General features: G+C 51.4%; 2 protein-coding genes across 5 annotated transcripts; one reads left to right on the top strand and one right to left on the bottom strand.

Annotated features, from left to right (window-relative positions):
* The first annotated feature begins 1,070 nt into the window (after positions 1-1,070).
* Positions 1,071-12,611, top strand: ARMC7 (armadillo repeat containing 7). Of its 2 annotated transcripts, none has more exons than XM_079133185.1 (3): positions 1,071-1,840; positions 1,923-2,066; positions 11,399-12,611. In XM_079133185.1, exons 1-3 carry the CDS (start codon positions 1,378-1,380, stop codon positions 11,758-11,760), a joined length of 969 nt encoding a protein of 322 aa, XP_078989311.1. In that variant the 5' UTR covers positions 1,071-1,377; the 3' UTR covers positions 11,761-12,611. The 2 variants fall into 2 exon arrangements, with proteins under 2 accessions (XP_078989311.1, XP_078989312.1); XM_079133186.1 differs by having other exon boundaries at positions 1,374-1,840; positions 1,923-2,002; positions 11,399-11,677.
* Positions 12,612-12,663: 52 nt separating this feature from the next.
* NT5C (5', 3'-nucleotidase, cytosolic) lies at positions 12,664-14,787 on the bottom strand. Of its 3 annotated transcripts, none has more exons than XM_079130731.1 (5): positions 14,485-14,787; positions 14,146-14,246; positions 14,010-14,070; positions 13,471-13,604; positions 12,664-13,379 (listed from the first exon to the last, which is right to left on the bottom strand). In XM_079130731.1, the coding sequence occupies exons 1-5, from the start codon at positions 14,668-14,670 to the stop codon at positions 13,277-13,279; spliced, it is 585 nt and encodes a 194-aa protein (XP_078986857.1). In that variant the 5' UTR covers positions 14,671-14,787; the 3' UTR covers positions 12,664-13,276. The 3 variants fall into 3 exon arrangements, with proteins under 3 accessions (XP_078986857.1, XP_078986855.1, XP_078986856.1); XM_079130729.1 differs by having other exon boundaries at positions 13,037-13,379; positions 13,490-13,604; positions 14,010-14,073; positions 14,485-14,785; XM_079130730.1 differs by having other exon boundaries at positions 13,045-13,379; positions 13,490-13,604; positions 14,485-14,784.
* Positions 14,788-15,444: the final 657 nt, after the last annotated feature.

Here is a 15,444-nt window from a genome sequence, read left to right as displayed (position 1 = left end):
GTTCAGAAGGAAACATGCTGGGATACGTTTTTCCATCTCAACTGAGTGAAGGAGGGAGGTGCGGCTGGTAGGTAGGTGCTTTGGTTGCTGGTATCCTTCAGGTTTTGAGATGCTCTGCATCCCCTAAATGGTCCACTTCTTGAAAACACTTAAGCAAGAGTAGCAAAAAGCAGGAGGGGTGGAATGGTCCAATAAATATTTAATAACCATCTATTGTGTGCCACAGACTGGGTAGAGAAGACTAAGACCTGGTTGCTGTCCTTAGCATAAAACCAAGGACTGAGAATTCTTTTAAGAGGAGGGTCCCTGAAGCCTCAGGAGGGGAGGGGATATAACCAGACATAAAAGCGGGAGACTGGGGTGGCCCATATGACTCCAGAACCCACACTCAGCTGATTACATGGAAACCCTCAAGAGAGGCTCTGGGACAATTCCTGGAGGAAGGGTAGGGCTCACCCTTTCAGGCCTGAACTCCAGGCCTTTGCTTCTACTGTTCAACGAGAGGCAGAGAAGAGTCCTGGCCACCTTAAGCTGAGATGCACTGCCCAGAGCCTGCAAAGGATCCCGGAAAAAGCCAAAAGGCCTGGGCCCTCCCTGAACAGCCAGGGAATCGGAGCACCCAAACTCCTGCCCTCAGGGTGTGTAACATGCAGAGGCTGATCACAGGGATCTTAAACCTCAGAGGTGGGCACGCAGCAGGCAGGAGTATGGAGGCCACTCTGCTCTAAAGCAGGCCCTCCCGCCAGGCCCAGAGCTGAAGGTACATGGTCCCGGTCCTCAGAAACCTCACAAACGAAGCCTCTACCACCACATTATCAAGCACCATGCAAGTGTGGCAAAGTCACCTCCTTCCTGAGAGCTCTACTACCTCGGTCATGAGACCCTACCACACAAACTTTACTGAAAATCCCTGACAAGGAATTAGGTCAACGGCTCCAACGTCCAGCTCTCCGCAACCCAAAAGCCCCAGAGTGGTACCTCTGGGCGAAAGGAGGCGCTTTCCAGGGCTCATCAGTGCTGCCCCACTAGCTCCTGGTGCGCCTGGCTGACAGTCTTAGGACTGACCCAGTCCCCGTGATTTCTGGCCAGAGGTGACGGATCCTCTCGGGTCCCGATGCGGGTGGGGGAGTTGGAAGGGTCGTCTGGCTTTTTGGCCCGTAAGGGCAAAAGATCTACGGGGACGCAGAGAACCGACCCCCGCGCTCCAGAGAATCGAGACGGCAGGTGCGGTGAGTCTGGACGTGCTTATGCCGCGCCGGCTGCCGATTCCTGCGTGCTCCCAAGCGCCCGAGAAGGGCTTCCCGCCGCTCACCATCCAACAGCGCACACCTCCACCGTGCTCAACTACAGCAGCTCAAGAGCTGGGACCGGAAGCGCATGGCGCACGCGCACTGCGGAACGCAGCGGAAGCCCCGCCCCCAGGCGCGCCGCACCGCCCCTTCCGCTCCCCGAGGGCGGGTCGAGCGCGGCTTCCGCCCGGAGTCCCGGAGTCCTGACCGGTCGTCCTGCAGGTGTTTCCCGCTTCAGTTGGTACCCGCCTCCTTGTTCCCAGTTTTGATTTTCATACTCAACTTCTCATCCTTCACATCCCAGCTCCATCTTCAAGTTACTGCAGAATCTGAACCCAGGAAAGAAACCCACGTGCTGCCTGTCCACCGTGGACAGCCAGGTGAGGTTCTCCCCCGGCTTTCGGGCCTCGCCTTTCCCTCTCTCCCACCAGTTACCCGAAAGCCCTCCACTGCCCCGACCATGGCCCAGAAGCCGAAGGTAGACCCCCATGTCGGGCGACTGGGGTATCTGCAGGCACTGGTCACGGAATTCCAGGAAACCGAAAGCCAAGGTGAGAGACGCCAGGGGAACCCTCAGGAGTCGGGCCGCGACCGCCTCCTGGGCCTGGTTCCAGAGCTGCTTTCCCTTTGCAGATGCCAAGGAGCAAGTACTCGCCAACCTTGCCAACTTCGCCTATGACCCCAGCAACTACCAGTATCTGCGACAACTTCAAGTCGTGGATTTATTCCTCGATTCTCTGTCGGAAGAGAATGAGACCTTGGTGGAGTTCGCTATTGGTAAGCCTGAGGCTGGTCTCCTAGATGCCTGATGAACTGGGGAAAGATGTGTTAGAAATGAGTTCTTGGACCAGGTGCGGTCCAGCGACTTGGAAGACTGAGGCAGGAAGATCTCAAGTTCAAAGCCAGTCTCAGCAACTTAGTGAGACCCAGTCTCAAAAAATAAAAATGAGGGCTGGGGAGTTAGCTCAGCTGGTAGAGTGCTTGCCTTGCAAGCACAAGGCCCTGAGTTCGATCCCCAGTACCGCAAAAAAAAAAAAAAAAAAAGAAAGAAAAGAAAAAGGGCTGGGGATATGACTCAGTGGCTAAGGGCCCCTGAGGTTCAGTCCCCAAAACAAATAAATAAGTCCTTGGGAAAGGACTGGGCTTTGGCTTTTCCAAGCTTGCTTTCTTCTTTTTTTTTTTTTTTTTTTGGTTTCTTCCACTAGAGCTAGGGCCTCAGTCCCAAGTGCAGTGACTGTGCAAATCCCTCCTTGCACTCCTATGCAGATTACATTTCTCCTGTTTTATCATATACAACTGAAAAAGAGAGTCCCAATGGTACTTAGAAGCATGCTTGTGAATGCTGTCATTTTGCTTTCTCATCATCTCTCCAGCACTGTGGAAACACTTTCAGGTGCCTATTCTGCTGCTAAAAAGCACTGTGTTGGGCTTTGGGGCTTTGAAACTTTGAGTCTTTTGCCTCTGGTGGCAGAGGAGGACAGAATGGGATACCTGGAGGCAAGATTCACCCAACGAGTGTGCAGTCCTGGCTGTGACTTGATGCAGTGTCCCTGAACAGGATTGGTCTGGAATAACGAGCAGAGAGAAACGCTGGATCAGATTGTCCTTGGCCATGGCTCACAGAACCAAAACCAGTGTCTGTCTGTTGGCAAGTAGCATAGTGGGTTTGGTAAGAGCTGGGCTTTGAGTCACACAGGCATAGGTTCAGGCCTTGCTCTGCCTTTTTATTGCTGGGTGTGTGATATCCCTTCCCTAATCATTTGTCAGGAACAGTATCAGTAACTGCTTGGCGTGGTTGAGAGAATTAAATGAAATAATGCTTTTTTTAGGGTCAGTGTCTGTAGCCCATCCTATTGGCCCTCACCCAGAACCTGGTTGAGGGTAAACAAATTCCTCTTCCCTCCGAAAAGTGAGATGGAATGAGATAATATCCTATCAAAGGAGCCACCCATCTGTTCTAGGGATTCTTGCCCTCTGGAAAAACATCACTGAGTAATAGGGAAAAAGAGAAGCCTGGTGTTGGGGGTGTTGCTTAGCTTTAAAATTCTTGCCTAGCATCACACACACACACACACACACACACACACACACACACACACAGAGCTCATCCTCAGCCTCACATGAGGCAATGTTAGATAAACACTCTGACTATAGAACATGCTGGCTGCACTCAGTCCCTAGCAAGGCCCGTACAGTGATGGGTACCATTGCTGTTACTAGCTCTGGTTGTGGCAGCTACCTTATGCCAAGCTTTATGCTTCCTGTTCATATTTCCTTTGACCCTGGAGATGACACTAAAAGTAGGTGTGCTTATAACACTCACTTTCCAGTAAGGGTTCTGAGCTTCAGAGGGTTCATTGAGCTGGGACCAGGGACTTAAACTCAAAGCCTTCAGTTTCAGGAAGCTTAGAGAATTCCCTAATTCCAGGGGTTGTGTAGTGAAAACTAGAAAGGAACTTATTTTAGGTCTCTCATTTTTACTGATAAGTAATCTGAGGGGCCAGGGCCGTGACTCAGTGTTAAAGCACTGGCCTAGAATGTGTGAGGCACTGGGTTCCATCCTCAGCACCACATGAAAATAAACAAATAAAATCAAGGTATTATGTCCATCTACAACTTAAAAAAAATATATATGGGAATCTGAGGCACAGAGATCTGCAACTCCTCTGGCTAATGGCAAGGCAGGTCAGAATTTAGGATTCCTTCCATCTGTTCCTGCAGCCCACCATGATAGCAGGTGTCTGTGCCAGTGCTGACAGCAGGGCTGACATCTGCTCCAGGTCCAGGGCTCTGCCTCCTGGCTGAGGTTAGAAGCCAGGGGTCTGCTGGGGCTTCAGTCTCGCTGTAGTAATTTCCATCACTTGGCAATGACCTGAAAGCTGTAGTGGTCACTTGACACCACATACCTTTACAGCCCACCTTGTACCACTGCCTGCAAGGTCTCTGAATCTGTCACCACCTACAAGGCAGGTGGTACTGAGCCCTCTTTACATATCAGGAAACTACTTAGGGACGTTAAGTCTAGTGCCTGAGGGTCACACTGTTAGTGATGACTAGAGCCAATCTACCCTCGTTCTGGGAGATTCTACACCCAGGGGACCCAACTGACAACCCATATGCAGACCCCAGGGCATCAGCTTCCCTTGTCCTTTGTGTCGCACCTGGCCTCCTCCACCTCATACCTGAGCTGGTTCTTAGGGGAAGTCATCCCTCCTGTGCCTGGTAGTACCCACAGTCCCCAGGGCCACATCTTGTCAGTGTCATATAGGAACTGCCACTGGGAGATGGCTTTGGTCAAGCCAGAGATGCCCTGATGGCAAGTGGATGAATTATGGGGAACCAGATGTAAAGCCAGGATTTTAGTTAATACTAATTGATTGAATGAAAGAATTCTGAGCTGAAAACATTGGTGGCCTTTGGTATTCATTTGAGAATGTTTGCCCAAAGCACCTCTCAGGTGCCCTATATACCTGCATCACCTCTCAGGTGCCCTATATACCTGCATCATCCTAGATGCTACCTGGAGATATAAGGGAATCAGGAAATAATTCTTTGCTCCCAGTATAACTGATTGACTCCCAGAATATCATAGAATTCTTGGCAGTTTTTCTACTTAAGCAGGACTTAAATTTAAGTGGCCTCCCAGAATTCATTTTAAATAAATGGCTTTCTTGTTTTCCATTTCCTGTAATACATGTTGCTGCCACCAGGTGGTAGTGGCGCTTACATAAAGGTTGGTAGATAAGCCCTCAACGGCCTCTCTCGAAAATAGTATTCAGTAAAATGGGAGACAGATGTAACCCATGACCCAGCAGTTTTGTTCATAGGGTTAGGGGCATGCACATCCAGATACGTGCAGAAAAACACCATCAGCAGCATTGTCTGTAACAGTCCCAAACTGGAATGATTCAACAATAAAATGGACACCCATGTCATCAGCTATTCATTCTATTAAGAAATGAAAATGAAATGTACAGCTAGATGCGATTTCTTTTGTCTTTCTTTCTTTATTCCTTTTTTATCCTGGAGATTGAACGCAGGGCGCTTTACCAGTGAGCTGTATCCCCAGTGGTTCCCCCCTACTCGAACTTGCAGTCCTCCTGCCTCAGCTTCCTGAGTTGCTGGGATTACAGGCATGCACCACCACACCCAGCAGCTGCAATAATCTTTCCAACATAATGTTAATAAGCAAATGATGAGACACATGAGACTCATGCCCTGATCAGGGCACTGCGTCTCTGAGGGAACGAGAGGACTGGATCAGAAAGGGATGTGCAGAGGCTTGAGGGCCCCCGTGCTGGCAATGTGGGTACCTGCCTCCTCATTGTTAAGCCCTACCTGGATGTGCCAGCGCTTTTCTATATGTGTGGATTGCCAATGTGGCCCTGTGTCAGCCCAGGGCCCTAAAAACATCACTTAATTCTCTCTGCCCATTTTACTGGTGAAGAAACTGAAGCTTAGAGCGGAGTTGCTTGCTCTGGTCCCCTAGGTCCTCCCTAAGTGGCAGTACTGAGGTGATCAGTGGGCTTCTGGGGTCACACATTGTGCCATTTAAAATAAATCCCCCAGCCATTTACCTGTGGCAAGACTCCCATCGCATCACAGGAAGGAGGTGATATGAGAGTCTCTGGTCCATTCCTCTCTCCCTCCTCACAAGGCTGGCTCCAGGCTGCTCTCACCTGGGCCAGGGCCACTTCCACCATCCCTTTGTGACTTGGGAGGACCAGAGCCCTTTCCCTTTAGCTCTAGACCCAGCAGCACTGTTTGTGTTGTTTTATGAATTCATAGTGTTTCACATGGGATGAAGTTCAGAGGGTGTGCAGTGAACAGCAGCACTCCGTCAGTAGCCCTTCTCTCTCTCTCTGGGGTGGGACAGATCCAGGGCCTCACACCTGCTGCAGCCCCAGTCCCCTTGTTCACCCTTTTTAGAGGCAGCCACAGTTACCAGTGGCTTGGGTAGAGTTCTCCAGAGGTTTTTTTAGGATTTACAAACAAATAAGCATATTTGTTTTTTTTTTTTTTTTTTTGCATAGTCTACACATGAGGAACCTGTATCTATATTCTATCTTTTTTTTAAATTTAGTAACTTATTTTGACACACCTGCCATATCTGTCTATAAAGAACTGCCTTATTCATTTGTTAGTTTGTTTAATGGCCCTGGGATTGAACTCAGGGGTACTTCACCACTGACTTACATCTCCAGCCCTTTTTACTTTGAGACAGGATCTCACTAAGTTACCCAGGCTGGACTTGAACTTGTGATACTCCTGCCTCAGCAGCCTCAAGTTGCTGGGATTACAGGTGTGAGCCGACATGCCCAGCAGTTTTTCCCTTTTGTTTTGTTTTGTTGAGACAGGGTGTTTTAGTCAGCTTTTTTGCTGCTGTGACAAAAAACCCTGACAAGAACAGCTTTAGAAGAGGAAAAGTTTATCTGGGGTTCCCCAAGGCCCCACCTCCTCCAGTCACACCCTACCTGCTTTCAGTTACCACTCAGTTAATCCCCATCAAGGGATTAATTCACTGATTTGGTTAGGACTGTCATAACTCAACCATTTCACTTGTGAATGTTCTTACATGACCTCACATGTGAGCTTTTCGGGGACTCCTAATATTTAAACCCTAACATAAGGTCTGTGTTGCCCAGGCTGTGAACTCCTGGGCTCAGGTGATCCTCCTGCCTTAGCCTCTGGAGTAGCTGGGACTACAGGAACACATGTACCTAACCCCAATGAATATTTTGACTGGGCTGCAGAGTGGGCAGGGCCATAGTGTAATCATACTTTGGGTCACCTGGCAGGGCTCACCCAGCAGCCGGGTGCCAAGTGCTGACCAAGCGCTTGTCAGCATCTCCTCATTGAATCCCTGGGACAACCCTCAGACTCTCCTCTTGTGGGCCAGACTGTCCCTCCCAGCACCAACACCCTACTTGCTGTGTGATCTGAGTTCATCTTCTGGCCTCTCCCAGTCTCTAGTTTTCTAATCTCAGGCTGACGTCGGGGTTTCCTCTCAGGGTATCCATGGATCCTGATGTCTAGAAGGGTCTTATCTTTGCCTCTTGTTCTATTTTTTTCTTGTCTTTTCTGTTTGTCCAAAAACAAGTTCATTAGCCAGTCAGAACTTGTTCTTTTGTTTTGTAGCCATTTTCTAAAATTGCAGGATGCTCAGCCTACAGAAAAGTTTAGAATCATTGGAAGTGCAGTACAGTTCATTAAGGTTTGTGTACCTCCATGGAGGAACTCCTAAATCAAGGTGTGGAATGTTTCTTCTACCTAGAAGGTTCTTGCACATCCCTTCCCACCTTGATCTAATGACAGCTCTAACCACTGTCTCTGTGGATTGCTATAGTCTATATATTTTTTGTACCAGGGATTGAACCCAGGGGCTCTTTACCCCAATCTGCATCCCAAGCCTTTTCATTTTTTACTTTTTTTGTTTTGGTACCAGGGATTAAACCCAGAGGCACTAACCATTGGACCATATACCCAGCCTTTTATTTTTTTACTTTGAGTCAGGATCTCACTGAGTTGCTGAGGCTTACCTTGAACTTGTGGTCCTCCTGCCTCAGCCTCCTGAGTAGCTGGAATTATAGGCATGCACCAGTGGTTTTTGAACATCATGTAATGTAATGGAATCATGCAGGATGTACTCACATACCCGGTTTCCTTCCCTCAACATGGTTGTTATTGTTGTTTTTGATACTAGGGAATGAACCCCGAGGAGGTGTTTAGCCACTGAGCCAAATCCCCAGCCCTTTATGTTTTTATTTCGAGACAGGGTCTTGCTAAATTGCTTAGGGCCTCCCTAAATTGCTGAGGCTGGCTTTGAACTTGCAGTCCTCCTGGCTCAGCCTCCTGAGCTGCTGAGATTACGGGCTGGTGCACCCAGCTCTTGAAAGTGTGGTGCTGGGTTTGATCCCAGGGCCTCACGCATGTCATGCAAGTGCTCCATCACCCTGCTGCACTTGGGCCCTTGGTGTGGTTCTCGCACCACAGGCTTTCTTAGTTCCTCAGGCCTGTTGCACATAGGTAGGCTAAGGGTGGGAGCTCAAATAGCCTTGTCGTGGCCTCTCCTGGGTCTTCTGGCTCCATCCTGGTGCTCAGCCAGCCTTCTTGCCCCTGGCCCTCACTCCCCTCGTCATCTCTGAGGGAGGCTGCAAGCCAGGCAGAGGGGCAGAGTTCACTACAGGACAGTGGAGTGAATCAGATACAACTTTCTTACGTACATGTATGAGTCTCCTCGTCATGTACAACCATAAGACTGAGATCCTATTTAGAATAAGTTACACTCCATGTGTGTATGTCAAAATAACTCTACTGTCATGTATATGTAAAAAGAACAACAAAAAAGTTCACATTAGGCGCAAGCAGCTGGCGAGCTCTGGCGGAACTTGCCCCATCCTTGGAGGCGTCCCAGGCCTCTGTAGGAGAAGCAGTGCAGCCCCTGAGGCCTCCTCCTGCCCCCTGCTCCCTGCCCCCGCCCTCCAGCAGATGCCATCTAATTATCCCCTGGGTGGCAGTGCCCCGCCCATACACACCTGGGTGTGATGAGCCCAGCAGTGACTCAGGCTTTATCTTATCACTTTACCCAGATATAAGCCCCATTGCCCTGCCCTCCTTGAGGCACAGTGGGGTGGGTGGGCAGCTGGCTCCCCACTCTGGATGCAGAAGAAATGGCACAGGTGTGTCTGAGAAGCAGAGGCCTGCCACAGCATTTCCACTGCCCCTGCTGAGCGTGGCAACTGCCTGAGACAGAATTGTCCTGTGGTTTCCAGGACACTATTTCTCATACCAGTGGCAAAGGGCTGCCTCTCTTCAGGACTTTGGGCAAGTAACTCAGTGTCTAACCGCCTCATCTTTTCCCACTAAAATTAAGGGCTGTGATGACAAGATTTGTAGGGTTCCATCACGTACTAGCCTGTGTTTAGTTAATGCCCACAGTTCCAGGTGTCCCAGACACAGCCAGCCTGCCTCATGGCGCCTAGTATAGGGGACAGACAGAACCAGATGGCAGCGGCATATGACCCTGCTTCTGCTGAAGGCAACGCTGATGGGCCTGCAGGTGCACCACAGGGAGCGCTGCCTGCTCAGGACTGGGCCGCTGTCTGCAGCTGCCCTTCCTGCTCAGGCCCTGCTCCTCAGACATGCTCCAGATCCTAGAGCTGCTGAAGGCCAGGTGGGGAGGACCTCAGGGGCCTTCCTGGTTCACCCCAGCCCTCTGTGTTCTGCACACCTCTCCCCCACTGCTGCTTTAGGACAGTGCCAGCAAGCATTTGTGGAGCCTCTCTTGGGCCAGGCACCCAGGAGAAGATGCCTTAGTTGGTTTTTAGGCCCAACTATTTGCTAGTTTCCAGAGAAGAAGTGGTGGGCTGTGACTCTCAACTCCCATGGGACACCTCATCTCCTGGGCCTGTTATGCAAAGGGGCTGAGAAGAGCTTCGCCCGACTGAGCAGAAACCAAAGGGTGGAGGTACCATGCTAGCAGAAAGCGAGTCAGGATACACAGGAAGTTACGTTTTTGCATTAAGGAGCCAGTGTTAAACAGTGACCCCCAAGAAAAGAAAAGAGCTCAGTTGGTAAAGTGCTTGTCTTACAAGCACAGGCTCTGGGATCGATCCCCAGCACTGCAAAAAAAAAAAAAAAGAAAAAGAAAGAAAAGAGGCAAGCCAAGGGGTCACGAAGGTGAAGATGCCTGACCTGAGAGAATGTTTTAGGGATTGGGGGGTCTCACCACACTACCTGAGGGTTCTTTGCTCCAGAACCACTGGCCTCTTACTTTGGCCTTTTCTGTTTTTCCCACAAAGCTAGAAACAGAGACATGAAAATGACATTAAAATGCTGAAATCTAGCTTGGTCGGTGGAGTGCTTGCCTTGCAAGCACAAGACCCTGGGTTCAATCCCCAGCACCGCAAAAAAAAAAAAAAGCTGAAATCTCTTTCGTAAATTATACTGCATCCATTAAATGGTGTACTGCATGTTGATACTCCATAATCCCCACATAGCTGGGATCAGGTTTATCGGCATGGAAAGATGTTCACATTATTGTTGAAGGAATAAAAGCTGGCTTACAAAAACAGCAAGAAAGGCATTCCATCTCAACTGTTTATATGTATTTACATGCTTTAAAATTAAGTGATGAAGGCAAGTGTGGTGGCAACACCTGTAATCTCAGTGACCCAGGAGGCTGAGGCAGGAGGATCACAAGTTTGAGGCCAGCCTGGGCAATTCAGCCCAGCCTGTCTTAAAAAGTAAAAGGGCTGGGGACATAGCTTAGTGGTAGAGCACCCCTGAGGTAAATCCCTAGTATAACAAAAAGTTAATAATTAGGACATGAAAAATGTTAAATGCCTGGGTGACAGGAAGTTTTGACATGTATACATACATCCATGGGACCATCACCTTATGCATGCTTTCTTTTTGGTTGTTGAAGGACCTTTATCTTATTTATTTATATGTAGTGCTGAGGATCAATCCCAGTGCCTCACACATGCCAGGCAAGTGCTCTACCACTGAGCCACAACCCTAGCCCCTATGTATGCTTTAAAATCATTCTGAACTGAGGATGTATTGTAGAAACTTTTTTTTTTTTTTTCAAGGAAAGCATATCAGCCCTTAACCCAGCTGAACCAAGAGGGAAGGGTGTTTGTGCCACTTTTTTTTTTTTTTTTTTTTTTTTTTTTTTAACCTATTAGCACTTACCTACTAGGCCACATCCCCAAACCTTTTTATTTTATTTGTTTTTAGTACCAGGGATTGAACCCAGGGGCACTTAAGCACTGAGCCACATTCCCAGCCCTTTTTTAATATTTTATTTAGAGACAGGGCCTCGCTAAATTGCTGAGGCTTTGAACTTGTGATCCTCCTGCCTCAGCCTCCAAAGACATGGATTACAGGTGTGTACCACCATGCCTGGCTGTTTGTGCTACTTCTGAAAGATTAGGCACTAGCAGGCAGGCCTTTTTGGAGCCTTGAGAGTAGGCTGGAGCCTGGAATGAGCTTAGCATCCCTTTTCCCTGGGCCAACCTCTCATAGGCCTAGGCTGTTCTCTGGGACTCAGGATGGAGGAGGAAGCCAGGGCTGCAACATCTGAACCCATCCTTGCTTTTCCCCAGGGGGCCTCTGCAACCTGTGCTCAGACAGGGCCAACAAGGACTACATTCTGCAAGCAGGCGGCATCTCACTCATCACCAACTGCCTGTCCAGTCCCAACGAGGAGACAGTGTTGTCTGCAGTCACCACGCTCATGTACCTGAGCTCACCAGGTGCCAGCTCCCACCCTGAGCTGACCTCCACACCTGTGGTCCAGTGCATGCTGCGCTTCTCTCTGTCTGCTAACACAAGGCTCCGGAACCTGGCCCAGATCTTCCTGGAGGACTTCTGCTCCCCAAGTCAGGTGGCTGAAGCCCGCAGCTGGCAGGCTCACTCTGCCATGGGTATCCCATTGCCAAGGACTGAGGCCCCCCAGCAACCCTGACGAGGGCAGCTCCCAGTGCACGGCACTGTTATTGCTGGGGACCGCAGTCCTGGCACGGAAGTAAGGGAGCACATTTTGCCAAAGTGGTGCCCGTTCTACCATCTTAAAGGTAAAGGTTTTCGGCACAACAGGTGTGACGAAAAGGCAAGAGCAGTGAGGACTTTGAGACCCGTGGAGGAAGTCAAAGCTCGTGCCATCTTCCTGCGCTGACACTCAGCAGCCTGGAGATGAGGGACCTACCCCAGTGACACCCACCTCCAGGCGCACACCCTCATGTCAGAGCATGGGTGTGCTCTAAATCTCTAAATCAGAGGGCGTGTGGGGAGCAGAGCTGGAACGAAGGCTTAGGAGTGCTGCCTGTGCCTGAGGAAACGAGATCAGCCCTTAACGAGTGTCTGGAGTAATTCTGAAGTGGACATGAGAAGTCTCATCTGAAAGGACCTCAGGGCAGGGGTGTCGCTCAGTGATAGTGCGCGTGGCATGCACAAGGCCCTGGTTTTCACCCAGCACTACAAGGAAAAAGAAAAAGAACTTAAGACCTGGGAAGCTGAGGTGTCCCCTCCCTCCAGGACTGTGGAGGACCTCCCCCTCAAGTCTTCAGGATGCCATCTGGACACGGTGGACTCTGACCTGTGTAACTGTGGCCTGGGATCAACGGTCTCCACAGCCCTTCTGTCTGGAAGGTACTATATAAGGGTTTCAAAGACGAAGATGTGGCCCCGACCTTGTGATGCAGCGCAGTGACTGTTAACATGGCCAGCAGGCATTAAGACCAAGGCCCTGAGGGTGATGACACACCAGGATAAAGGCAGGACCCCTGAGAGCTGGCTCTTCTCCCCTCACTCCTCCAAGGCCCCAGCTAAAAGCCTGACAGGAGCAGTCAGGGAGGGGAGGCTTGCCCTGGGATTTCAGGGGCACAGGAGAAAGGGTGATGCTCGGGCAGAGAGGAAGAGAGGAGCGTGCACCCCACAGTGCTGGTCAACAGAGAGAAGAGTGTGATCCCAGTGGGAAGTTGTGGTTCAAGAAGAATGGAGGGTCCTGGCCTCTCTTAAGGCGTACCCCCTTAGATGGCCATAGAAAGGCCGGGCTAGAAGAATGCTATTCAAGTGGGAGCGGAAGCAGGGGCAGGAGCCACTGGATGGGCAAGGGAAGAAGTCCCTTCTCACCAGCCCCTGTTCCAGCTGCACCCACCCAGGGCTCCGCCCCTCTCCTTTCTCAAAAAAAGAATTTTAAAAGACCAGAGAGCCCAAGTTTTTTATTAAAAGGATCCTGACTGGCTGGTTTTCCACTGTATTTCAGTGCTAGCCGTGCTCCAGGGATAGCCATCTCTGGAGGTGCCAGGCGGCTGGGCCGTGCAAGCAGAGGTTACCGGTCTCCATGCTGCATGGCAGGGTCACCTGGCTCTTCAAGGAGTCCCTGCCAGCCTGCCTGCCTTCACTTCCACACTGTCGCCTCAGGTCCAGCTCATTCCCACTGCACAGCTGCCCGCTTGCTCTCTATGATTTCCCTCCAGTTGTCACTCCAGGAGAGCAGCCGTCTCCTTGGAGGGGGCAGGGCCAGGTGCTGATTGTGGCAGCAGGTGAACAAGATGTGCTCCCAGCTTGGGGTTTCCTCTAGGCCTGGGACAGGAAAGGCATCAAACATGTTATCTGTAATCTGGTTATTTTTACCCTCTGCCTAATCCAGGCAGGTCAGATGCCTGAAGGTTGCCAAGGATAATAGGTCCAACCTTGAATGGTGTCCTTGTCATCAATGAGCAGATCCCCGGAGACCACGGTCTTGTCTCTTGTCAGGATAATTCGCTCCACAAACTGGGGCCCCAGGTGTCGCTGGACCCAGCGGTACTGTATAGGAGACACAAGTCAGTCAGTGGGGCCTGAGGGACCCCGAGTCCAGAGACAGTGCGTTGTGGGTGGAAGTCCTTGAACTGTTCCTCCTCCTCCCAGCCCCCATTTTCTGTTTCTTAATTTTTTCAAAATCATGATTTGGGTGGGCTCGGTGGTGCAGGCCTGTCATCCCTTTGACTAGGGAGGCCCAGACATAAGGATGGCAAGTTCAAAGCCAGCCTCAGCAATGGCGAGGCGCTAAGCAACTTAGTGAGACCCCGTCTCTAAATAAAATACAAAACAGGGCTGGGGATGTAGGTCGGTGGTCGAGTGCCCCTGAGTTCAATCCCCGGTACAAAAAAACAAAACAAAACCAAAAAAAAATCATGATTTGGTAATCTAAATTTGCTCAGATGACCGCACCTTCTCACCCACACAGTGGTCAAACTTCAGCAGAGGGCTGGAGCAGATGAAGACCTCGGTGCTGCTGAGAAGGGGCCCAGTTAGATCCGCAGAAGCCACCGCCGTCCCGCGGGTGTCCCCGCCCCTCCCTTCTTACTCTGGCATGTCGTTCATCTCCCGCATGGCTTCCAAGGCCCCCGGGATGGGCTCCAAGTCTAAGAAAAAGCCCGGGGCTTCGTACACACTGGCCACTTTATCCTGCAAGATAAGAGTTCTCGGTCCTGGCTTTGCCTCCAGCAGATGGAGCCCCAGAGAGGACTCCAAATAAGCTCCCCAGGCCGGAGCTTGGGAGGGAGATCTGTCGGGGAGGGTGGGCACTCTCCCGAACGTTCTTGTCCCGGGGAGAACTACAGATGCAAAAGTGGGGGTTTTGTTCATTTCAAAAAAAACGGGGTGTCCCCGGAATGGAGCCCAGGCGCTCCCGCCCGTCTCTTACCGCCAGGTCGGGCCGCAGGGCTCGGTACTGCTCGCGCGCTAGGAAGCCGCGGCGCTGCTCCAGCGGCACGTGCGGCTCCCCGGGGAAGCGGCGGTGGAAGCCCCGCAGGAGGCCGGCCTCGAAGTCGGCCAGCACGCCGTCCATGTCCACCAGCACGCGCACCGGCCGCGCGCGCCGCGCCGCCATCGCCTCCGGGCCGCCGGGGTCTCGAGGGTCCCAAAGAATCGGACCCCAAGGCCAGGACCGGCCGGAAGCGCAGAGGACCGCGCTGGACGACAGGGGTGCGCGCGGGCGCCCGCCGCTTCCGGGCCGCGAGCGGTGGGCGGAGCCCGGTCAGGGTAATTTGCATAGGCCGCGGTGGGGACGCCGGGCGACGCCCCCCGAGGTCTTCAGACCCGACTGCCCGCGGGCCTGCTTGCACCGAGCCCTTCAGGAATACCCGGCGGGACAGTTGGAGGCGATCGCTTCTCAGAGCCTCAGCTTTTTCGCGACCCACCCTTCTTCCTCCCAAAAAGGGCACGATCTAAAATACTGGGAAGTATCTTCTCCCCCGCACACTTTTATTTACTTTTGGTACTGGTATCTACCACTGAGCTACACCTCCCAGCACCTTTTTACTTCTTGAGACAGCCTCACTAAATTGCCCAGGCTGTCCTCAGACTTGTAATCCTCCTGCGTCAGCCTCCCCAGTCGTTGGGTGTACAAGAGCGCACCACCGGAGTCACCGCTCCTTACACCTGTGGGCCTGGCTCCACATACTAAGATTTGTAGTCTCAGATCGTGAGGCCACCGGTTCTCCCCTCCCCTCTTGTCGAGGCTGGAGGGAGACAGGAACGCGCAGACCCCAAACCAGAGCACCTGATGCTTGAAGGCCTGGATCGTGGGGACTCCGGGTTACTGTGAAATGAATGAATGTTGAAAGCAATGGGGTTCTGTGAGTTGATTGGCAAACCAGTTGGT

Source organism: Sciurus vulgaris (genome assembly GCF_902686455.1).
Source record: "Sciurus vulgaris genome assembly, chromosome: 3".
NCBI classification, from domain to species: domain Eukaryota; kingdom Metazoa; phylum Chordata; class Mammalia; order Rodentia; family Sciuridae; genus Sciurus; species Sciurus vulgaris.
This window is presented reverse-complemented; position numbering and strand designations above follow the sequence as displayed.

What these genes read in the sequence shown, in the direction of transcription:
- ARMC7 (XM_079133185.1), top strand. Translation starts at nt 1,378, where the DNA reads ATGGCGCACGCGCACTGCGGAACGCAGCGGAAGCCCCGCCCCCAGGCG. An exon ending in CCAGGAAACCGAAAGCCAAG is followed by an intron (nt 1,841 to 1,922) that starts GTGAGAGACGCC and finishes TTCCCTTTGCAG; the next exon opens with ATGCCAAGGAGCAAGTACTC. An exon ending in CTTGGTGGAGTTCGCTATTG is followed by an intron (nt 2,067 to 11,398) that starts GTAAGCCTGAGG and finishes GCTTTTCCCCAG; the next exon opens with GGGGCCTCTGCAACCTGTGC.
- NT5C (XM_079130729.1), bottom strand. Translation starts at nt 14,670, where the DNA reads ATGGCGGCGCGGCGCGCGCGGCCGGTGCGCGTGCTGGTGGACATGGAC. An exon ending in CCCTGCGGCCCGACCTGGCG is followed by an intron (nt 14,247 to 14,484) that starts GTAAGAGACGGG and finishes CTTATCTTGCAG; the next exon opens with GATAAAGTGGCCAGTGTGTA. An exon ending in TGACAAGGACACCATTCAAG is followed by an intron (nt 13,380 to 13,489) that starts GTTGGACCTATT and finishes TTCCTGTCCCAG; the next exon opens with GCCTAGAGGAAACCCCAAGC.